Raw genomic sequence first — 25,372 nt, forward strand, 5'->3', positions numbered from 1 at the left:
GAACACCGGTACACACAGAATGCAATCACCGATAGTGCCATCTTATGAGGAGCGAACTGGCTCGTTTGACACAGCAGCGCCACGTCATTTCTGCCATATTGGAATAGGGGGTGTAGCGGTTGTCCTGTTGCGTGTAGTGTAATTATTTAATATGAATATCTTTAGACTTCTTGGAGATTTGTCCCATCTTGTGGCTATAATAGTGTTGTTAATGAAGATATGGAAAACCAGATCATGCGCAGGTAATTTTCTTCCAATAAATCATTTCGTAAATTAACGAAAAATCTGTCTGCCGGCAATCGACTGTCAATTGTTATTTTGTATTTTTCTAAAGTTTATCTTCAGTAGGATTAATAAATCAACAACAATTGGTAATATTTGTGTAACACGTAACGAAAGTGTACATTTAAATAAATTATGTAAGGAATCTTAACGTTTTCACACAGGAAATTTTTGAGAGGACAGGTCACTGACTTCGGGTTTCTAGGCTGCAACGATCCGACAACCATATATCACATTGATATAACAAACTTGAAAGGTTATAAGCTCCATAAACTGATCATAATTTATTTCTTACCTGAAAATATTGTCGAGTTCGTAGTAAAAAAATAATATTGCCTATTGCCGATATCGTCATACATTCTGTATTATGTTGCAACATGTTTGTAGGAGTGATTAAGGTTTCACACGTGTGCAAGTAAAATTATTAGTTTGAATGGCACATCAAACAGCAGTTAGCATTTATGGAAATGTTAACTGACTAGGAAATCGTGGGAAGGCAGTTTATATAGTTTTATTATCAAAACTTGGCTTCTTCATTTCTTAAGTCTAATTAAATATTGGTAGAATATTGATGTGTGCAAGTGAGTTTCTGAGTAACGAAGCTAGAATTGGCCAGATCTTGTAAACAGTATTTCTAATCCATATTTTGAATCTATTTCCGTAATACAGTTCCCTTAATTATAGGCTTTATGTACTTTTTTGAACCACATCAAGGAAAGAAGCTATCATACTCCCTCTTATGCATAATGTAGGCTTCACTAGGTAAGTGGGCTAGAACATTCAAATAGGACAAGATGAAAGTTTGTACTTAACTAAATTAGAATTAATACTTATCACTTTGGGGCACGGTAGCTCAGTGGTAGAGCGCTTACCTCTGATACGTGGGTTCCTGGTTCGATCCCAGGCCAATAAGTTCGTGGTGGACAACATTGTGTCTGGGTTTTCTCGGGGTTTTACCATTTCCTTCATCATCCTCATTCCATTTATTCTTCTATCGTCATTCACTTACCGTAATCACCCTTTTCCTTTGTCTGAAGAACATAATCATGGGGCGTTCTGAAAGATTTTATTTCATTTCAATACTTAACACTTTGAAGCTCTAGGTATAATCAGCGGGCAAAGTTTGTTGTGCAGTAATTAATTTTTAAAAATTTTACACTTTTTTTTTTGAACTTTTAATATTAGTTAATGATAATTTATACATAAGCCGAATTGAAAGTAATGATGCAAAAAGAATAGTTTGCGTAAATTGGCGTTGAGTAGGGATAAATTTAAATATTTGAATTAAGAGTGTATTATTTTTTTAGCATCCTATTTTACGCGCATATATACACTATCACTGACGCGCCTGCTCCCTTCGGACATATCCGTTGGCTGCCGCATGGGCCCCACCAGTTCGGATTCGCTCTGTTCTGATTCAGTTCGATACACTTCTTGCATTTGGTGGCTACCTAACACAGGTTGATTTGTATGGGATATGGTTGCACGCTGTATTTATACGCGTAGCTGTTATACAGTGCCCTCCTAAATTCAACTTTCACCCAGAAATCCAACTTTTCACACAAGAAACAATGTTTCAAGTTACTATAAATCAATTTCCTGCTGAAAGAAGTTACACATATAATGAGCGTCTATGGATCCATAAACCACGCCTGCACCAAAACAACCAAACCCTAACTTAAAAGTCAGGTAATGATGTAATATTGCTGTTACTATGATTTGTTAAATTTTATATATTTATGTATTTATTTATTTTTTTGGAAACTTGGGAAGTCATTGGTATTATAAATCACTTAACGAATTCTGCAGAGAGGGAGTAATAGAAACTCGTGCTTTATCGAAGAAATGATTTGTGTCGACGTGACACGTAATATTTTGCTGTTGTAGGAGGGTTCAACTTAAATTGCTGGCAACAGTTGGGATCCTTGTGCAAACACAAACAATGACTTTCAATCATGAGAACAAAAAGTCATGTTAGGACATGGTAAAACATACAGATTTTCCTTTATATGTGTACCTATACTTTCCTAACGCGCTTACTTCCTATGAACTCGTGCCTTTCTTCTTGCCCCTATTCTGACGCGGATTAGTTGCAGTAGTAGCTTGTAGGGAGCACCAAGTACAGGTTGATATGTGTTTTTCTGACTAATCGACACAGTTACACCGAGGCGAAAACATAGTTTTTCGAAAAATACTTCCAAACCAGCCCTACTTTCCGTTGCACATGAAGGTGAACTGGAGCATGTAATATAAAGTTAAGTCGGTGATATTAGGGTTGCATATATAAGGAATGATATCCTGAATTTCCGGGAGTGAGAAATTGCGGCTAGCTCGGGAATTGAAATCGGTTATACGCCATACCGAGCCAAGAAATGAAAATTTGAGTAATCCGAAGAAAGACTAGGAAGCGTAATGGATAAACGCATCGCCATAGTAAGCGGAAGATCCTGTTCGTTTTCCGGTTTGTTATCACTAAGTTTCTGTAAAATTTTAATTTAATTTATCATATACTAGTGTAGATTAGGTGGTGGGAGTTGGTTTTAACGTGGGAGCAGATTAAGAATTGACCGAATGATGAGTAGTAATGTAATTTTACAAGGTTATCATCTAATGCGTTAAAAACAAGTATTTTATTAGAGACTATCAATTTTTACTGAGACACAATATATTTGCACAAGAGGATTTGTTTTATAACCTACTGGGAGAGTTGGAGCCTCAGTGAGTAAAGGCAGAGTAATAACAGGCTTGTGCTCTATATGAGCCCACCGTAGATTTAAAAGTATAGTAAATTCACGAAAGTTTTGCTTTTCCTGTGTGTTTACTAAATAGGCAGTGTTTCATTGTGACAGATTATATTATGATCTCACGTATAATAGTCTTCCCCTATTTCCTCATCTAGTGAGTAGCGCGCGTGCCTTTCGTGCACGGGATCCCAGGCCCATTTCTGATGGGAAAACCTTGAAATTTGTAAGCATGACGGTGGTTCGAATTCGTTGGCCAAAGAAAATTATACATTTATGGGGTTAAAACAAAGGCGAAAACAAAGTATTAGTGGTGGATTGTTGCCCGTGGCGCAGATGAGGAAGGTCAAAATATATAGTGGCGGTCAACGTGTTAAACTGTAGCTTCAAGCTTCATATAGCCTCGTATGGAAGAGACGTTGGCTATTGTTTAGTTCTGGGGGGAGAGGTTTTTAACCTACTTTTTTGCGATATTCTATTGACATTTGGTTGCTTTAGGTTAATCACATTTAATTCATACAGTATTGCCGAGCAAGCGTTAACGAGTGAAGGCAGGTTAGAGGCCGCAGGGCACGTTGTTTTCTGTCTTCGTTAGTGTTACCCCCCATTACTAAACATTTACCGAGACGTTAAACATCAGCTTTCCAATCTATAATAACTTATTTCTGCCTTACAACTTTAATTAAGCTATGGCGTGTGTGTAAATAATTCTTTAGACTTTTTTCATTGTTAGTTAACAAATATTCAAATATTACCCGTGAATTGGCCAAATCTTAGCGCTCAGATTTTTAATCTGCATCGTTGCCTGCATTTCTAAAATGTATTCTATACATGGGAAGATAGGTAGGCCTAAGAGTGCAGTTTGAGCAGAAAAAGTGATTTTATCATAGGATGTGCCATTGTTCACATAAGATAAAGTAGGGTTAGGGAAGTTTGGACCCATTTTGTTACAAACAAAGAGCATAATTCCTCATATTGCTATTTATTGTGAATCGGTTCCTATGGATGTTCTGCTTAAAGTGCACTTTTGCCGGAAGATAATACTCAAGCAAGCTAAGGAACTGTAATAATCAGATCTAATTCTTGCTAAATTAAAATTTTAAACTTGTTTCTCGTTTGTGAGCCAGAAACTGCAAGTTGGAAGCTTATGAAGCTCACTATCTTTGGTATTATAGCCTGTCATATATCATACTTTACGAGAGTAAATTCTTTATATCCAATATATTTCGTAAGATGAACAAAATCATGTGAATTGTCTGCGTTGCACCAGTAGGAATTCGTAAATCTATGTTGCTATTTTTGTTCCTAATAATTTTAACCAATTAACTGAGGCATGCTTTTAAAAATGGACACTAGGCACGTTGCAAGGAAAAGTGAGTAAAGAATTAGAAAACTAAATTAACTTAAAAAAATAGGACCGTTAAAAATAGCTGAAGTTGGAATATATGTGAGAGATGTTAGACGCGTCCCCTCTTGCAAATAATATATTTCTCTGTACTAATAACAATGTACTCCTATCAACAACGAGAGGAAGGAGTGGTACGTCTTGACTCTACATGAATGATAAGTTTATAATTTATGATAAAAGTATGCGCAGTCAGCACGCCACTCTTTCTCATCGCAAGTACTGCTTATATGCAAGAAAGATCCATGATGCGGAAAAAAGTATTCAATTTATATTCTCACTATCACTAAATAAACATTAAAATTTTATAAAAAAAAAGTTACTGATTGGTATTTCGGGAGATGACGAGCCAATATGTGATGGATAATTGAAAGACTCAACAAAGGAGTGTTAAGCAAGGAGACTCCAAAATCAAGCCTGGCATATTATTATCCTTATTTGCTAACTTGAAGTTATGTGACAGCAACATAACAGTAAAAAATCAGCATTTCTTTAATCATATATTATTAAATGATATAGGTGTACTTACAACACCATACATGTAGACCAAATTAGTCCTAATATTTATCATTGTTTTTTTGAAAGACGAGCTACAAAAGAATCTTATTATATTTCTCGGTCAAAATTCGTTTTATTGTAGATTGGAGAAACAATATTTAACCCACTACATAGAGATAAACTTTACACTACATTTTATTAAACAACTTGATTACATCTACGCTGTTCTTGTTCCTATAACATACTGTAGCTGTGAAATACATGAAGTGTGGTTTCAATCGAGTGAATGTGAAGGTGAAAAAAGAATACTATAATTATTTATTGCTTGATGAAACTAGTGATAAATGTATACCTGTAAAAGTAGAGGAAAAGTATGTATGGGGTTTCACAGTTATTCTAATCAATTATCTGTCGTTTTCATTTTCCAGGTATATCAGGGAAGTCTCAAATCTTGTTTGCATTGGTGTATACAACACGGTACTTGGACTTGGTGACGACATTTGTTTCCACTTACAATACCGTAATGAAACTTGTATTTATTGCTACATCCTATGCTACAATATATCTGATGTATGTAAAGTTTAAAGCCACCTACGATCACAACCATGACACATTGCGGTAAGTATAACATGGAATATAGGCTCCTCCTGTTACTAACTCTTTTGTTGCTTAACAATAGGCGAGAAGTCCTGTTCTCGTGGACTTCGTTAAACCGATTCTCTTTTGTAGCCCAGGTGTATAAAAACAACTGTAAATCAAACATTTTTTAAAAATGTTAATCAGGTTATTCTGATTATACATGATAAGTAAAGCAGAAAAAATATGTGACAGTTTTGGTTGTGATCTTTTATAGTGAACGCATATTATTTCAACTTTTGCGCCTCTGAAGATCTCAATCTAATATAAATACTGAACATTTGATATGACCGTAATGAGGGGGGACTTTGACCGATGGGGTGACTGAACAAGAATTGAGGAAATCTTAGGGTTCAGTATTTGACACTGATTAATCTGTTACAAGATTGTACTAAGTTCAAAATGCACCAGTAATTTTTATATTCTTGTAACAGGTTAATCTGTGTCAAATACTGAACAGTAAGATTTCCTCAATTTTTGTTCAGTCACCACTCACTATAGTATAAACAGAGCTGTAACTCCAGAAAAATAACGAAAATCAAGTTCATGTGTGAAGTAAGTGGAATATGGGGAAATATTGTGATTGAGTTTATGGTATTCCTAAGAATTGTCCATTTAAAATCAATCATCAATCACGATAAAGCGATATATTGATTAACTTAGTTCGGTGATTCACGTACAGAATTAATTTGGTGAACTAGTTACATGAAAACAAGGGTGAGCAGAAATGTTCATCATTGTAAGTTTTAAGCCAACAATATATGAAAGCAAAGATCAAAATTTATACATAAGGCTAGAAACACAAATCAGTGTAAAGAAATAAAACTATGAAGCTCTAAAGTAATAGGGATTTCCAAGAGAAAGTTGATAACTTTTATCTTTAACGGTTAGATTGCTTTAAATTTCTTCCAACCCGTTACGAAACCTACGGATATAGCACTTACTGCCAGAGGCATCTCGTTCCACTTTTGGTAACAACAATCGAAACACACACAGAAAACTATTCATTATCATTTAAATGCATTTTGTTTAGAAAAAGTATAATTATATCGAACATTTTGTTGGTGTACAAAATGTAATAATGCACAAATCAGTGCAGTCGATTTCCAAGGATATTTGTGTATTTAAAATCACGTTGTGTAGGACTAAGATAGCTTCAAGAGTGCAGCTGAATCGTGATAAAATATTTTATACTTTCGTATGTGGTTTGACATCGTATTTCTTTATGAAACTTTGACTGTTACGATGGATTTGTTGTTTGCTTTAAGAAAGAAACATTAATGGGATCAATATGCACAAAATTTTCCCTGTGTCAATGAACGGGCCAAATGTTAATTATAATTTCTTAAGTGAAGGTGTACCTCTAGTACAGTATTTCCAACTTTATTTATAGTACTTAATGTATTTTACCTTATGTTTTTCAGCAAGGTATGTGAACAGGTTTGTTGACATTGATTACCAAGATTGAATCCGTAATAAAATTGCCAAGAAATAGTCAATAAAGATCGGGAAAAGTCAGGAGTTTTTCAAAGAGGAACCGAGCTGCCCTGTCGCGACAAAACGCTGTAACTTTGGCGGAGCAGTTTTGAGAAAAAGAGCCGTAAAGTCGCTACAGACCGGCTAATTTCCTACGTACATCGAAATTCTCTTTGGTATATTTTCAAAAGTATTTGACTCAGCTCAATGCTGGGCCTGGTGAACTTAAATATCGGTGGCGGGAAATTCAAAAATGCTTATAGCGACATAACAATGTAACTCAAGTTACAGCGTTTTGTCGCGACACGGCAGCGAGTCGCCACGCGTTTTACGGTCATAATTAGTGCTGCCTTTGCACCGAAGCTATTGAAAGAACTGTGCTTCCGAGCTTCTATATGTAATAAAAAAAAAAAGATATCATCGTGCTAAACAAAAAGATAAAATTACATTAAACATTATGTTAATTCGCCAAAGAATTTTAACAATAATTCCACTACTTGAAATGATGAGTTACAGTAATTGAAACATACTGTAATATTCCTTTCGTTTCTGGCAGAGAAACACTAAAAACTCGTATTCTTGCACTCGAATCAGGTGGAAACACCTTGAAGAAATGCAACCTATCTGCTTAATACAGCATAAAGCACTGTTAGCCTGGAGAACAGCTCTGATCCAAGTATAGCACACAATTCCGTCAATGAGAATGGAAATGATCTGCTCCGGAGTTTGGACTGGTCTTTCTATACGTGCTCAATCATGTTGAGGTCAACGGATTGGGCAGGCTAAAAGAGGTATTTTAGTTCATCCCGATGTTCATAAAACCACGCCTTAACGGATGCAGCTATATGAATTGGCGCGTTGTTATCCCAGAAAGTTTCATTATTGGTTGGGAGTAACAGCTGAACCATAGGATTCATGTGGTCATCAAAAATGTTGGTAATCACTTGCAGTAATGCATCTTGGGAACATGTCACACCCAACATTGCGTTAGCTTCTTTGAAAGTCCACTGTACGTACTGCACTGGCCTGTTTTTGGAAATGAGGTGACTCGTCGGACCATTCTGCGCATTTTCAATGCTATCAGTCATGTCCTCCCGACCATTTTCTCTGCGCTAAAGCATTGTCAGCAGTTATCAGCGATTTAAAAATTGCAGTCCAACCGCTGTTATACAACTCACATTGGATTGTGATTTTCGCAATAGGCTGTTCAGGTGATGATTGAGTTCTGCAGTCCCTTTTCTACATTCGCTGTGTACGGTCCTTCCTCCTTGACAATCTTCGCTTTCTCTGAAGCTTCTCGTTCGTTCCCTACTTCGACAATGTTGTTTTGCCATGAGTTCTCCTTGGACGGTGTTTCTTGCGACATACACTGGCCACCTTATTTTACGCCAGTAACCACGTATCAATTTGGCCTCTTTGAAGCTCAGAAGTGTGTCTATTTTGTGTCGTAACAGTCTTCCTACACGCTTCCGTCTATCCCATCGGACTTAGTACAGCGATCACCTAACATCTACTAACAACGGTCAGGCAACATTAACTTCTATTAAAATTTATAAACTTACTAATTAAAAAAAAAGGTTCAAGATATTCAGGTCAAGTTTACAGTAAGAATAGATAACTCAAAAGATCCACAATGACAACGTACAGTGTCAGAGATAATTTTAAATCATAGTAATGTTCCATTTAACAGCATGAAGCTGTGAGTGTTGTTTTTGTGATGCTGATTTCCCATTCCTAGAAGAAAGAACCTTAAACACTGAAGCTGCAGAAGTACATTAGTATTGATTATTATTATTGTATATTTGGGAGTTGAGGGGAAAGTTTAATTTTGATTATTATCACATTAACGTTATTAATTCTATATAATAAACTAAGTTATTAGGGTTATGTGTTAAACAACAATACAACGATGAAATTAAGTATACCTTTGTTGTTGTCGAGTCTTAAGTATCATTATCGCAGGAAGAATGAGTAAAAGAATTCCTGAATGAATTTGGTAATGAACACATTGTTTTTTTTTTTTTTTTCAGGATTGAATTCTTGATTATTCCTGCTGCTGCCTTGGCTTTGTTAATCAATCATGATTTCAATGTTCTAGAGGTGAGTTTGATATATATATATATATATATAATATTAATAACTTGTTTTTAACGTTTTGTGTTTTTAACGTGGTATAAATGAGTCAGTAGTTTGAGCACGAATTATCTAGCCAGTGTAATTTTTCAAGGAGTGAAAGACAATATTCGTATTAAACGACTTCAGTTAAAATTTTCCCAAGCAGTTAATTTAGTCAGTAGTTACAGCATAATTAGTACACTTTTTTAAAATTATTTTCTCATGGGTTAGTAGGAGTGGTTACCAAATAGATACACATAATTTGTTGTTAAGTAGTTAGTTTGTGGTGTAATTTGTATCGATTTTGCCAATGTTATTTGCCAAAACTGGATTAGGTACTTCACAGTACTTCTGTTTTACCATATTACTCTTAAACTAAACTGCCGAGACATGTTCAATTTTCTACTTATACAGTTAAGCTTAATTGATTCATATATTCACTAACCCTTGATGTTACTTATTATTTAAGAGTTAACTCAGTTTTTAACAGCGTCCATTTATTATATTATTTCATATTGTACGAGCATCCCCTAATATCATAATTCCCGACTACTTAACAAGATAGCCAAAGATACGTTAGATGGAAAACTATTAGCTATCTTTACTGTAATCCTTATCCGTTACGAAGTTACTAATAAACAATTATAGTGCAGACGATCTGCTTAACAACAAAGTATGTGTATCTGGTAGAAAAAGAATTTCCTTCATTATTAAAAGCAAAATATTTTAGATCAGAACATTATGCTTTTATTAAGTACCTTTCAATAATGAACTCGATGAAATGTCAGAAAGCTTTTGCTTCTGGTTTAGTTGCTGTTGCGCATGACTTCGGTGCACGGGGTTCCGCGTTCGTGTGAGCCTTAGAAAATTAAAACACATTATGGTGGTTCAGATTCCACCTTAAACTATAGGTCTTTATCGCATATAGTCTTGGTGCTGGAAAAAAACTCTCCAAACTTTAACCAACCTATTTAAAATATTAGAAAAAGTATACAGATAATCCTCTTAATTCAGTGCACTTCAGCTTTAATTTTTCCCTGTTCCGTGTACTTTTCGCACCATCTGCAAACCAAAGCGTTCTTTCTTGTAAAAGACATTGCAGTGAGATTCTAACGGTTATAACGGTCGTAGTGTCTACATTCGGGAAAAGGAACTTACTGACGCAGCAGGTAAGCACACCTTGGCAGGAATTTAATTAAAACAATTCTTCAGGTAGAAGCATAAAACCTCGCTGTTCTGCAAATTAATTATAAAAAATGTAAAATGAGTTAAGTACAGAAACCTTGCTTTCATTCATGCGAAACGTGTTCTTCCCTGCCATGACAGTCTTTGATTAGATTTGACTTTGAACTAGAGATGCAAAAAAGACGGCTTTTTTGAATCGATGGTTTTTTTTCACATAAAAAGCCGGCTTTTTTGGGGAAAAAGCGAGAATTTTGGAAATTTTGGCTTTTTTCAACTTCATGATTTTTCTATCCAAATAGCTTTCTTATAGTATATTCTATGGTTAGATAAGAATTCCATTACCTAAATGCGATATTTCGCTCTGAAATTCATCATCAACATGGATGGAGCACATGTTTTACGAATTAAAGCTAACATGAAGAATGTAGTATTTGAGGGCAATTTTAGAGGCTATTTAACTTTATTTTAACTTTTGAGTTATCGACATCTTTTTTTCTTCTCTAGACCATTTTAGTTTGTCATCCGTGTTTCATTTCTAAGAGCTTTTAGTACTCTAGCTTCTAGCGCAAAAGTTAAACTTGCCCGTTTTTCTATTTATCCGTCAAAGCGTACGTTTTTCAATATATCCGTCAAACCGTACTTCCACATATCTGTTATACTGTAGCTGTGAAGTGATTTAGCAATAATTTTCCGGACACAACCTTGAATACCAATTTATACAAATAATCAGTAGCGGATTTAAAAAAGTACTTTAGGAGGGGTTTTTCTGATTGTTTCGTTTCCTAAAAAATCCTAATTTTATTTGGGAAGTGCTTGAAGTTTATGAGTACATGCATAACTAATATTTCGTTTCGTTTATATGTTTAGCAATAATCTTCCGGATACAACTTTAAAAATCATTTTATACTGAGAATCAGTGGCGGATTTAGAAAAGTATTTTGGGAAGGGTTTCTTACTAATGTTTAGTTTTTTTAAACATTCGTAATTTTTATTTGACGGGAGCTTAAAGTTTATGAGTAAAGGCATAAATAATAGATATTTCGTTTGTTGCAGACATTCCGTAACTTTGGGGAACGGACTTCAGTCCGAAAGACCGCCCCCCTAACCTTCGCAAAACCGTCACTGCTGGTAATTAGTAATAATAACTATTTAAAAACAATAAGAAAGGAAGTCGGCCAACTCACAGTATACGCACTATTTCTACATTCACAGATGGAACAAAGAAAAGCTTTGTCAGAATGGTCGAATGCTGGTTGAATCCCGGACTTCCCGATAGAAGCTCAAAAGCTAATCACTCAGTCATGTTTGTTGTGCAGTTGTATTTAGCTTAACTTAAATATATTCCGTAGTCTTTTTTGGGGGGGAGGGGGGAGTTCCGTAATGATATGTTGAATCCCTCTTGTTAAAAATTCAGAAAACTTGAGGATTGGGTAAATCGTGATGGTGGTTATATAAAACTTAACTGTAGAATTTCAAGAATATACAGAACCAAAAGCTCTAGATGTGCAGCCTTTAAGTGTATCATATAAATCTAAGTATTTCTCTTATGTTTTATTTTAATTTTATTTTGTTTCAAAAAGAGGGTATGGAATATTTTGAAGTAAAAATACTACATACTATTTTGCTAGTTATTTGTGTATTCTTTAAAAAGAAGTGTTTACTTTTAGGGTTGGCTGGTTTACACCAACTTTTTTTTTTTAATAACTGGTTTAAACCACAAAAATAAAAAGAATGAAAAATGCAAATCGTGTGAACTTCATGGTGACGTTTCCAGATATCAAACCACCTGCAATAGTTTTATTTCCCTTTCACCTTTTAATCAAGGTGTCCCATGTTCAATTCTCGGTCGACCCACAAACCTTCTTTCATGCGTAACCCAAGTAGCGGTTCGGATGTCAGTTTAAGCGAAAGTCTTCTCCTTGATAATCTCGGTATTTCGTAAGGATGTTAAGCCTAAATATACGAAACAAACCAAATTGTATATTTCTGCATGCCTAAATGCGTGTTGTTTTATAAAGAAGCCAATATTGCTTAAATATATTGATAGAAATTGGGAAAATTTATCGATTGCCTACGTAGCTTCCAACATTAGCTTGGATTGGACTTTCAATGATATCTACGTACCGGTACTAAATTTGTAATTTAATACCTCAGTTTTAGCGTACTGATATGGTACGTTGACCTTTAAATTTTACATGCAAAGCAATAACAGGATTTTCCTGTTATTGTCTTACATTTCAAGTAATGACGGGATTTTCCCAATGGCTAGGGCGGGAGATTCTCAACTTAAGAAATTTACTGACCGCACGTCTTTAAGCTTATGGGTGTTCTTCCGGCATAACCCCGCTGTTGCATAATAACATCAAGGCGAAACAAACTTATTTCTGTGAATATGTAATATAAATACATAAAGCAAAAAATCTAAGTCAAAAAAGCCTGGTTTAAACCAAAAAAGCCTGGTTTAAACATCCCCCAAAAAACGGGTTTTTGGCATTTTCAAAAAACCACGGTTCTTGCCAACTCTGCTTACTTTTGTATATAGGAGGTTAAAAAATTATTATATACATTGGTTAATCCTGTGGAATTCATAATGCAAAGAATGTTGAAGAAAAATTGTTTGAAATATTTTTTTCGAAATTCATAGTTTATTTTCGATGTTTTATATTATTATCAGCATCAACCACTAATTAAATGATTTTTTGTGTTATAGAGAAGCGATACAAAGTCTGTTTTATCAATTTAAAGCAGTATTTTGAAAAAAGCCCAAAATTTCCCAAGCAAAAAAGCAAAGCAGAAAAAACAGAGTTTTTTTTCCAAAAAAGCCGGTTTTTTTCCGAGCCCTTGCATCTCTACTTTGAACACATTCGTAAAGTGAGCAGTCTATTTTTGCTAGGCTTTTTTTCACTACATACATTGTCCATTGGGTTTAATTCGGCGAATTCCTTGACCAATCAAAGGGTTTTATTTATACATATACGAACTGAGCGCATATATATATACAGAGAGAGAGATAAGAATTTATTCAGTATCGTAGTTTAGTATCTTATGTATATCTGCGAATTCATTATTTCATGTGTTGGAACGCGGACTCCACTCCAGGTCTCCTAGAAGTGGGGAGAAAATCTCAAAATCATTTATTTTGGAGAATGTTTAACTTGACAAAAACAGTGATTATGTTGCAAATATTCTGGTATTGAAGATAGATGTACTTCAAAGATGCTTATCAAAGAAAATTAGCTTCTACCAATCAGCAGAGATAGATGTTTATCATCATCTTGCTCATAGTATCTGTATATTTCCTTTATTTTTGGAGGCAGATAGTTCTTTTATTTATTTACTTATTTATGTATGTTGGCTTTGCAATGTTTCACCAAACTTCAAAAGATGGCGCTGTGTGGTTGGTGTATTATTGTTAAGTCCTAAAAGCTTGTCAAATTATGTTTGATAGTCAATCGTGTTTTATATGAATGAATTCAGCTCTTGGTAATTTTGTCAGTTGTTACCACGAGAAGAAAGAGGAACACTCTTCCTAAACTGTTTGGTATGAGAGAACTCATATAACTGAAATAACACGAATAAGACTACAGAACATCACAGCTGTTCACAAGCAAAGCGATTTTAGTAAGTCAATGCCAATCACTCCCATCACCGCAAAGATTAATATAACAATCTGTTACCAACTATAACGACTTAAAGGTGACTATGTGCTTTCCGTATTAATTTTCACCCGTTGTATGAATAAAATACTAATAGTAGTAGGAAGAGGCTAGTTTCACACATTCGCTTCAAATTTGACTCCGTGTGTAAGTTAAGATTACTTTAACATTATTTGTTTAACACCATAAAATCGAAATAATTGTTTGTTGGTTAGTTTGAAGTTTAATGTCTCTTTTCAGTATCGAGGCTATGTGAAACATAGACCTGCAGTTTAAAGTAGAATCTGAACCCGACTTCGATGTGTGTGCTAATCATATAGCCCCGAGGGAATTCGAAATAAATGTATTGTTTCATGAGGAAATCTGTTAAAGCTTTCGAAGTGTATTAAAACTAAGTTTTACTTTTCATTTGGAAATATATAGGTACAAGTAATATTTTCATGGAGTTTGCACTTCATTTGTGTTCAAATATGTTGATTGACCTTGTTCGTAGCTTCTGAAAGGGTCAGCAATAAAGTTCGTGACTAACGATAAATAAAAAAAAAAAATAATAATCGGATCTTCTCAAAAGAGAGGCAAAAAGTTAGGAATGGATACTGTAGTGTGTAAAAGATTCTCCTTTGAGAACTCGAGCAAGTTTCATTTTCTAATATAAGCATCATTACCATTTGAAAAGTTTTTAAAGCTGTTTCAAAAAGAAGAGCCACTAATTTACATGAAGCTTGTACCCTTATCAGAGAGCTTTAGGTCGCTTCTAAACGTCAGTGAGTTTTGCTTGAGATCCGCTGAAGAACTTATTTAGGCAAAATTTCCAGTCGCACCAAGAGTTAATAGTATTGAACTGGGAAGTAGGATCGAAAACAAGAAATTTCCAGAGAAATAAATAATAATAATGAAAAAAGACTGAAACAATGTGTTTTCTTGCGTGGACTGAGGAGGTTTTGTCAGGTTACAGAACGTTTTTCCAAAACTACCATTGACCAATCCTGTTCTGAAGAAAGGCTTCATAACTTAACGTAGAAGATTGTCTTCAAAAGCCATTATTTTACTGACAAGGGAACATTCCAATTTGGTAAATTCAATTGCTGAAAATGATTGCTAGCACTGGATTCAGCACCAAAAGAAACAGAGAAAAAGAGGGTGTTTAGTAGCAGACCATATACTGGGTGGGAGATAAGTGAGGGCAAAGTGCGAAGATAGAACGTAGAAAATGCCTAGAAATGCAATGTTAATTTTGAAACTGGTAGAGGAGTTGAGGCCAAATATTGGATATGAGGAATGCATGTAGAGCTCCACTGAATAGGCGTAATGTGAACAGTGTTTTAGCTGCCAATTGTATGCAACTGGTTGTGAGAAGAGTCACCAGTATCATACTCGGAACGTTTTGTTGGAAGACTCATTAATATATGAGAACCCTGAATGAAACAGGTGTCTTTGTGCAAGATACCACACGAGCATTCATCCAGTGGAACTACTTCTCATTCCGTTGCACGTTGCAAACATTCTTGATGTTCCAGAATTCGATTCTTGCTATCCCTCGTGCATACAATGTGCTTATGGACCGTACTACAGGATCTCTAGTTCCTCATTCACGTCATCTTTACAACAGTATTGATACATTTCCGTAGCGTGGAATGTCTCCTTTTACAGAGGTCTTAAATTGTATTGGTCACTCTTGATTTCAATAGATGGTGTGCCTCAAGTGCTATATGTCACATGATCCCTTTCCCTTATATTCTTCTTGTGCTAAGTCCAACATGGCTGCTTTTGAGATGTCCCTCATGATTCACATTACGCCTATTCAGTGGTGCTCTACATGCATTCCTCATATCCAGTATTCATCTCAATCCCTCTACTCGTTTCAAAATTAACATAACATTTCTAGACATTTTCTACGTTCTACCCACCCTGTATACGGTCTGCCACTAAACACCCTCTTTTTCTCCGTTTCTTCTGGTCTGAATCCAGTGCTAGCAATCATTTTCAGCAATTGAATTCACCAAATTAAAATGTTGCCTTGCGAGATGAATGAAAGATACTACAAAGTGAACACAATCCAGAAGTATTTTGCAGAAGGGCCAAACAGGATGAAGAACACTCAAATGACGAGGAAGCACATGAAGTTCGTTTTTTTTACCTCCAGAAAGGAAATTAGCCAGAATTCATAACCTCTGGCTAACCATGACAATGTTTAAATATTATATGATTACGAAACTACCTCACATTTATTTAAGAAAAAAAAATACAGGTATGTAAACATATGTGGAAAGGATATGTACCAGAGATCCCACTTACTTCTTTTGACAGAAATTCATACTTTATCATTAAAAACCATTTGAATCTCTTAAGTAGAACGGAAAACTAATAAAAGAATTGGAAAAGTTTAGGGGAGGAAAACGTATTACATATAATTACAATGGGGAAGAGAAACTGGGTAGGATGTTGTTTGAGAAGGCGATAGAAAGAACGGGTGGAACAAAGAGGAAAAAAAAAATAATAGATTTTACAGGGAGGACAATTCTTAGACCAAGATGAATATATTAAGAAGAAGAAGAATATGATGCGTAGAAACTTACCAGCTTGTGTGGCTAGCAGTAATAACACGAACTGTAATTTAATTTCGAGGGGGCGGGAGGACTCAAGTGGATGGACAGAGAGAGAGCAGCTTATATATATAAGGGACAGTCAAATGAGAACCGAACACAAGCAAAAAAAATACCAATGGAATGTTTTTTATTTATAAGTAATTGTCAAACGCGTTAATACATTTATCCCACTGGGAGACGAGACGATCCATTCTTGTAGAAGGAGTTAGGGCCATAACCTCACACACTCTTGCACTTCTTCGCCCGACTGAAACCGACGTCCACGAATGTCTTTCTTCAGGTCGCCAAAAATATGAAGATCACAAGGAGAAAGATCGGGGCTGTACGGAAGATGTTGAAGTGTTTCCTAGCCAAAGCTCTGTAGCGTATCCCTCACCACATTGGCAGTATGGAGACGGGATGCAAAAGGATGATTCCGTCCGATAGCATTCTATGGCGCTTTGACTTTATGACACGTCTCCGTTTCTGCAGAGTTATCATAGGGCTTCACGTGGCCCCGCGCTCGAGGAAGTCAACAAGCAGAGGGCCCCTACAATCAAGGAAGGAGGTTATCATGACTTGACCGGAACTTGTGTGAACAGCTGTGAATTTCTTTGGCAGGAGAAAATTGAGGTGTTTCCAGTATTCGCTTGCCATTTGCTCACGGACTTAAAATGGTAGCACCACGTTTCGCCCCCTGTGATGATATGGGGCAGAAACGCTTACTGTTCCTCATGGCACCGCTGCAGATGCATTAGGTGTGAAGCCACTCTGTCAATCTTTTGTCCGTCCGTCAGTTCATGCGGAACTCATTTCGCGCAAATGTTTCGGAACTGCAAATGTTCTTTGATAATGGCATGCACGGACATGGCTAATTCCGACCTGTACACAAATTTGTTACTCTATGATTCGTCTGTTTTCTCGGATAAGACCATCAATACGCGCAACCACAGAGGTATTATCTCGATGGGCCTGTCCTCTGCGCGAATCACCTTGCAGTGATGTGCGTCCTTCTCGGAATCTTATGCCAATCTGCACGCTTGTCAGTGACATGCAGTGTTCGCCATACATAGCAGATATGCAACGATGAGTTTCGTGTGTTCCAACGTCCTTAGCCACCAAAAACCGAACCACATCTCTCTGCTCGTCTTTGCTTGCCTCCATTTCTAATGCTAGACGAACACACTTTTTACTACGCTCAACTATAGAGCAATACACGAACAGCTGTGTGTACCTGTGTGTTGTCACGTTGCAGTTCTTCTCTCGATAGCATCTATAAGTAACAGCAGTGTTGCCAACTTGTGCGAGGAATGTGTTTTATGGAGGGTGTTCGGTTTTCATTTGGCGGCTGCTCATATATATCCGAAAAAAGTTTTATATCACTTGACCTGTCGTACAATCCATGAGAGGGGGGGGGGCAGACGATGCCCCCGGGGACGTTCCCTTGCCTTCCTTTAGCGTCGACATTGGTGACAAGTGACATGGTAATAATGACAGACAGGGTTCCCATATTCTGGAAAATCATTGAAATCATGCATTTTGCGTAAAATGTCAGGGAACGTAAATGTGCAAGACAATTCATGAAGTGTAAATTATGTTTCTTCAAAACCGTGACAGCAGTGTAAACCATTTTAAAGGAAATTCCAGTCTTGAGCCATTTGTTTGTTTCCTGTACTCAGAACTTCTCTCTCTCTCTTAAGAAATCTAATGAGTCGTATCAAACAAAGCATTATGAGACTTGCTGACAATGCAATGAAGCATCTTGCTTTGGATTTGATTGCAAATGAAAATTTACTAGAAATAAGAAAGCTGGACATTGGTTTTAAGACAGAAAAACTACTGAAAGAACTGAAAGCATCAAATTAAGATAAACTAGCTTTCAGGATTGACTGTCGAAAGGAGCCCTCAGAAGTACAAACTAGTACGTGCTCTGTCAGATTTGGACTCCGAGGTACAAAAGAACAATCCAGAACTTGTTCAGACTAGGATGAAACTTATACTATCAACTCTGCATTAGCATAACAGAATATCTGATTCTGTAGCTGAGAAAGCAAAATGTCAATTTATGTCTTTCTGTACTGAAATTCAGGGGTCTCTTGCAGTTGTCCAAGAAACAAGAATATTCCAATTTGTGGCATGCTGTGAAAATATGTTTAATTTTATCCCACGGCAATGCCTCAGTGGAGGGCGTGTTCTCACAGTCAATAAGACACTTATTGTAGAAAATCAAATCGAAGATTCTCTGGTAGCACCGAGGCGGGTGCGTGATGCAGTTATGTACTATAGAGGTGCGGAATCTGTTCCTATTAATCGAAGAATGCTTCTCTCAGTTTGTTTAGCTCGGAGACGCTATGATGAATACCTTAAACAGATACCAATCAAAACTGCAGACAAAAGTAAAATCAAAGGCGAAAAAAGAAACCTAAGTGCTGAAGTTCAGAAATTGGAAGAAGGAAAAAACAAATGGAATTATGTTACAAACAAGAACAAGACGTTCTCGTAGAGCAAATTCAAGAACTGAGAGCAAAACAAAATTTTGTTTAAAATTGTAAATGTGAGGATTAACGTGTCTCAGAGTTGGTAATATTAGGACTGATAGTATTAGGCTCAGAGAGAGTTGGCAATATATTCTTGACTGCTTTTTATTTTTTTATTCAAAAAGTCAAGCAAAAAAAGTCTTAATTTGCAATGTCAAGGTAAGTGTTACTGTATCATACATATATTATTATATACTTACATGTTAAATTTCGTGTAAATAACAATTATATTGAACGTAAGAAATATTTAAATGATAATTAAAGATACGTGTTGGATGACCATGGGGATGAAGGAGGCCGGTAAAAAGTGTATGATAGAACTCACCCCATATCTTTCTATTTATATTCAAGATTTTATGTCGGAAAACAAGAATTAGTGTCAGGGAAATCGGTCTTGACTTTTTTGTGGGAACCCTGGACAGAATACTACTTACAATGACTATAGTAATGTCTATGAGAATAATAGAAAGTTGTGCAGAGTCAGTCAAGTTGCATTCGGAACCACTGTAAAAAAGAATCACTAATGTAGACATTATTCTGCGTTTAAAATGAAAAGCAAGCCGGGCCTAGTTTCATGGACTTGTAATTCAGCTCTGTTGGATCCGACATAGTATGGGGAACGGCCTGTACTGAGAGAATTGATTAAGCATGACGGTCCGTGCATCCGCCTATTGCACCGAATTGAAACCCCGGTCATGGTTCGTATCTCACGTTATTAGTAGGTCTTCATAATCTCGGTGTTGCATAAAGACACAAGGCACACACTCAAAATGAAAAGCTGTATGAAAATACACCAAATATGTTCATTATAGTGGTATTAGAAATATTGTTAATACAAAATTGAGCGGAAGTGTTAAAATGTTGAGTATTATTGCAGTTTTGTCCAGTGTAATATATATATATATATATATATATATATATATATATATATATATATATATATATATATATATATATATATATATATAATATGTCGAGCTAGTTTTGTTGAGTAAATATGACCCTCAGTATTCTGAATAAACATAACATTTTTATCGTTACAGGTTTTATGGACATTCAGCATTTATTTAGAGTCTGTGGCAATCTTACCTCAGCTGTTTCTAGTTTCAAAAACTGGTGAAGCAGAAAGCATCACTTCCCATTATCTGTTTGCCCTGGGATCCTACCGTGCTCTTTATTTGCTGAATTGGATTTATCGTTACTATTTTGAAAATCATTATGATCTGATAGCCATCGTTGCAGGAGTTGTACAGACAGTTCTGTATTGTGATTTCTTCTATCTGTACATTACTAAAGGTAAGTGTATTACGTTTCGCCAGTGAAAGACGTTTTTGTTTTATAAATCGAACCTTAGAGACAAACCGTGTATACCGTATAAAAACTAGCTGTTGCGTCCAAATCTTTGCCCCGCTGTACGCTTTAAGTTTTCCTATTTTGAAATAATTAAATTGAAATTATGTACTTAAACCGTCATAATAGTTTTAAATCTGTAAATTGCCTGCACGCTAGCGACATCTGTTGAAATCAGGCGGGTTCTGACGCCTAGCTTGGCTGTTTACTATTAGGAATTAGCATTGCTCATGACTGACGTGTTCTGTTATTATAAATAGGTTCACATGACTTTTGATAGTTCGCTTGAAATAAACATAAAAATAATCTGAGTGTAATGACTTATAATGATTTTACGAAATTTTTACCAATACGAAAACAGTATATAAGAAACTATCTACCGTTTTGTAACTGAAATTCTGCTACTGCTTCTGATATTATTTCTTTTTTCATGTGGTAGCAAGGTAGTTATTGTATACTTTCATGCTAATTACTTCACATAATAATGCTTTGCTTCGAAGAAAGTAGTTCTAAAGTGATAGCAAGACAAAAAAAGTGTCAACCAACGAATGTCCGGCAGTGAGTAATATAGAGCTTCCTAAGTCTTGAAAAAACTAATTTTTGAGCTGATTAATGCCAAAACATATGCTTGTCTTACATGTATAAATCCACTCTTATCCAATAAAGCACAATTCAGAATTGTGCAATATGGACGCAAGTGTTTGCCCCATAAAGCGGAAAGAATTCCTTTTAATTCTGGACAGTGAACGTAAATGACTATATGTATAGGACTACTGATCACCAACGAACGAAAAAGTCGTGTGCTGTACATCGGTATCTCATAGTGAATGACGTAATATCCTATGTGCGTAGTTGCATACCACCCACATGGATGAGAAATGTATGCCAGGTCAGGTGAGTAGGTAGGATGTGGAAGTGATTCTTAACACAAATCACTTAAAACATTTCTTGTTTGGCGGGTTGTATGGGGTTTTGTGTTTACAGGGCTCATAGCGAGTCACTTTTTTAACTAAAAGTTACTTTTTTTCAAGTTGGTCACTAAAAGTTACTTCTTTTCAAATTTGTTACTAAAAGTTACTTTTTTGGAAGGTAAAGTGACTTTTTCGTGTGATTTTTGTTTTGCATTGGCAGTTTTCTAAGAAAAATATAAAAATAAATGGAAAAAGGCAGAAACTTGTTACTCATTACTCTTCTGAAAGCTTCAGTACTTGCTGCCACATGTGAAACAGTCAGCTTTATTCTCACTTCAGCTTTTATTCTTTCTAAAGCACAGTAGATGGTTCGCGGATGCTTAAGCTCTCAAGGTGGGGTTGAGAACCCTTCTGTGTCTATTCTTTCTTCTATCATAATAGTCTTTTAGTTTTCTCTCGTAATAGTTAACGCTCCGCTCAACGTTGTGTGTGTGTTTGTGTGGTTCTCATGTCCGTCTTGTGTTATGCTTCTTGTATGTTCTTCTTAAGAGTAAGTGATGAATTTGAATATTTCACGGCTTTGAGAACTCTCAATGCTAAGTTAAATATAATGTCCGGGATGAAGAAATTCGGAAATAGGCCAGAACTGGTTCCACTTACTTAGAAGCTTCTTACCGGTACATCTGCTAAGTTTGCTTACCGTAACTACAACGCATACTTAAAAAACATAAGAAAATAGGAAGCTCAAAAAGAAGAAGAAAAGATGAAACAAAACAACAAACAGATAGGTGATGGAGAAATTGACAAAGGAAAAAAGGGCCATGATGAGATTTTGGTCACTTTTTCGTGCGCTTTTGATTACTTTTCAACTATTTACAAGAGACCAGACCACTATGAGCCCTGTAAAGGTGTCGCATGCAACTTTCCAATTCAATTTTTCACGAGTGCTTGTAATTGACCGGACAGAAGTTTGGAATAGTACTCCGCGTTAATTGTGCTTTCCAGTGATAGGTAATTATCACAGTTATTGAGATTATCCCTTCATAATCCCCAAAAAATAATAACTATTACCTTGCATGCAGAAGAAAGTGTGCGATCTTGTAAAGATGAGCTTTCCTCTGGTCTTCGCCATTCCTTAGATTGACTTTGTTTCCGGGTATGGGATGCAGTTTCGTCTGTTATTATCTACTCTAAAATTGGTTGCTATAAGGTGGCGAAAGAACTTAACAAGTTTCCACTGTGTTCAGCTGTTGTTCTGGCTTTAACAACAGTCAAGGTACCCAACATGCTGAAACTGCTCACGCCTAAATGATTATGCAGGATCTCTCTAATTTTCTGTGTATCAATGCCTACCATGCACTAATCTCACGAATAGTCACTCTTCTGTCGTTCATCAATCTAGTGTTTACAGCTGTTATGTTCGTCATTTACGGCGTTAAAACGATCAAGCCATCGATACGCCATGTTTTTGATTTCCTCCCAAACTGAAACTAAACGTTTAAAAATTTCTTACTACTTTTTTACAGCATCTTCTATAACGGAGTGTAAACAACTTAGAAACACGTATATACTTCCGAAGCTTTCGGATCATACTAACCAGCTTTCGGCGAGATCGCCAGAAAAACGTATCAAGACTTGACTAATCCCAATAATTATTAATAGTCCAGTTTGTTGTTTTTCAGAAATTCTCAGGATTTTGAGACATCCCTTGTGTTTTTATTATTATTATTAAATACGAAGAAATGCCTTCGAATTTTAATATTAACAAAAATATACATTTTTCTCTATCCTTCCCATGTACATATCACAGAAATCAGATAACAGTAACAGGAACACAAATAAAAAAATTAAAAAGATACTCATGACTTTTCGCTGGTACTTTTATCAGACATGAAAGGGAGGAAATAGGAAGAAAGAAATAGTAAAAAGAATGGCATCCAGGTGCGCACCCAGAAATTTTCGTTGGAATGAGTCCATGCTTTGGGGGGCCATTACGTCTATATAGTATTGAATGGGTATTTTCTGCACCCGAAAAGACGATAAGTAATTGTAAAATACTTCCAGCTATTTATAAAAGGATACAGCTGAATTGAAGAAATTTCCATGGTACATCAATCATTTCTCTGTTAAACAAGTATAGTTTTATTGAGAAAGTGTGCGAATTTACGTTAGATTTTTTTGGGGGGGAGGGGGGGTCCGGGGTAGATGAAATGTTATTTTTCGACAATATGATTGATGGCAGCACGCAATATTGAAAACCTGTTCGAAAGATTACTATGTTAGAATATTACTAAGTATGATTGGACTTGCATTCATTCGTTTTAATATTGCACGTATGAGATACTATAAAATTTTGCTGTATTTCTTATGGAGTAGATATAACATATTGGTTAGGTTGCGAAATTCTTAATCTTACTGTTAGGAACTGACAAACTCGAGAGTTTGTATGTGCAAATGTGTCTCATATTTTACATTTTCTTCTCTTTACAGTGTTGAAAGGAAAGAAATTACAACTTCCAGCATAAGTAGCATTTCAAGACATTTGAATGATTTATGCCAGAGATTTTTTTTGAGTGTAAGAAGTACAGTTTCACATCTGTGAGTGTGTGCGTTTGTGCAATTATGGTGCCACTTTCGAATCGGTAGAATGAATTTAAAATATGGGTAATCGAGGCAACTGCAAATATCAAAACTAAAAATAAGATGAACAGTCATTGCTACAAGGAAAGAAAGTTTCAGAATAGAAACTTATATCGGAAAGATTTCTTAAAAGAAATAAGGAAAAATTATTGAATTTTTTTAATAAAATGGAAGGAGGGGTACAGAACTCGTCGTTGAGGAACAGGGTTCCGTTCGTATTAAGTGAAAAAATAATTAAAAAAAATAATTTGTGTATGTATGTGTTTGGGTTATTTGTTATTGCGTTGGTAATGCATTTCTTGTAAATTTTTTGTTTTTTTTTTAAAGTGACGCTGGTGCAGTAAATGATTTTGACGACATCAGAGAAATTGGATGATCAATAATATTAAATTTAAAACGTAGTAGATATATGTAATTCTTTGTAAAGTATGATTTTTTTTCTGTCCTATCATTCCTGGATCTTTGACATGGTCTGTGCAGTTGTCATAAGAAGAAGGAAAAAAAGAAAAAACACGAAGAACACAGTACAAGACTTAATAACATTTTGTTTTCTCCTTTGGGAAATTGTGCACATGGTAATGGCAGTTGATCAGTTGTCTGTTGATTTATTTTTCCTTTGAATGTATGTATATATGTGTGTGTGTGTGTGCGTGTACGATCATTATATATATTATAGATATAATATAACGTAGAACACGTAAAAGGAGTTATTTATCCTAGGATCCCGTAAATATTTTTGCTGCTACTGATCATGAAAGTATATAATATGCTTAGAGTTCGTTGGCGAATGTTTAACTCCTGCATACCATTCATCCACCGACGTATTTTATTTTTCTGTCTTCTAACAAATTATGTTCATTCAGAAATGTGACGTATGTTGATATAAATTGTTTATACAAAAGAATTGTACTTATCTGTAGAAATAAGTAGTTAATACCCACACGTGAGGCTTTCCCTCCAGATGCTTGCTTTATTTTATTGTTGTTGATATGTTCTTTATTTCTTGTACTTCTGTGCAGGAATATTTATTTTTACTTATGCCTGTGTTTACTTCAGGTAATCTTTTAAAATGATGCTACAATCAGTTGTAGTGTAATATAATTCCAAGCACATTCTGTCTGCATTTATTATTTGAGTGAAATATTCTTAGTTTGTACACCAAAGCATGTGCTAAATATAAAAAACAAATTAAAAAGCACGTTAACGCGCACCTACACACTAACAGTTCTGTTTTACTGTTATTGAAAAGTCATGAAACCCGAATATATGCATATGTGAATAATATATGAAATGCATAGATAATTATTTGTATTATATAACATCTATACAACAAATAAAATAATTTTCTAATTGGA

At 35.5% G+C, this 25,372-nt stretch overlaps 1 protein-coding gene across 1 annotated transcript; it reads left to right on the top strand.

The window, feature by feature from the left end:
* On the top strand, positions 1-25,372 carry KdelR (ER lumen protein-retaining receptor). Its single transcript, XM_081731424.1, has 5 exons — positions 1-242; positions 5,355-5,544; positions 9,069-9,138; positions 20,160-20,412; positions 23,868-25,372. Exons 1-5 carry the CDS (start codon positions 152-154, stop codon positions 23,900-23,902), a joined length of 639 nt encoding a protein of 212 aa, XP_081587550.1. The 5' UTR covers positions 1-151; the 3' UTR covers positions 23,903-25,372.

This window comes from Thermobia domestica, chromosome 11, assembly GCF_964235325.1.
Source record: "Thermobia domestica chromosome 11, izTheDome1.hap1.1, whole genome shotgun sequence".
NCBI classification, from domain to species: Eukaryota; Metazoa; Arthropoda; class Insecta; order Zygentoma; family Lepismatidae; genus Thermobia; species Thermobia domestica.

Excerpts from the sequence above, each read along its gene's own strand:
- KdelR (XM_081731424.1), top strand. The coding sequence starts at position 152 with ATGAATATCTTTAGACTTCTTGGAGATTTGTCCCATCTTGTGGCTATA. Across the intron at positions 5,545-9,068 it reads CACAACCATGACACATTGCG|GATTGAATTCTTGATTATTC; the intron begins GTAAGTATAACA and ends TTTTTTTTTCAG. Across the intron at positions 20,413-23,867 it reads CTATCTGTACATTACTAAAG|TGTTGAAAGGAAAGAAATTA; the intron begins GTAAGTGTATTA and ends TTCTCTTTACAG.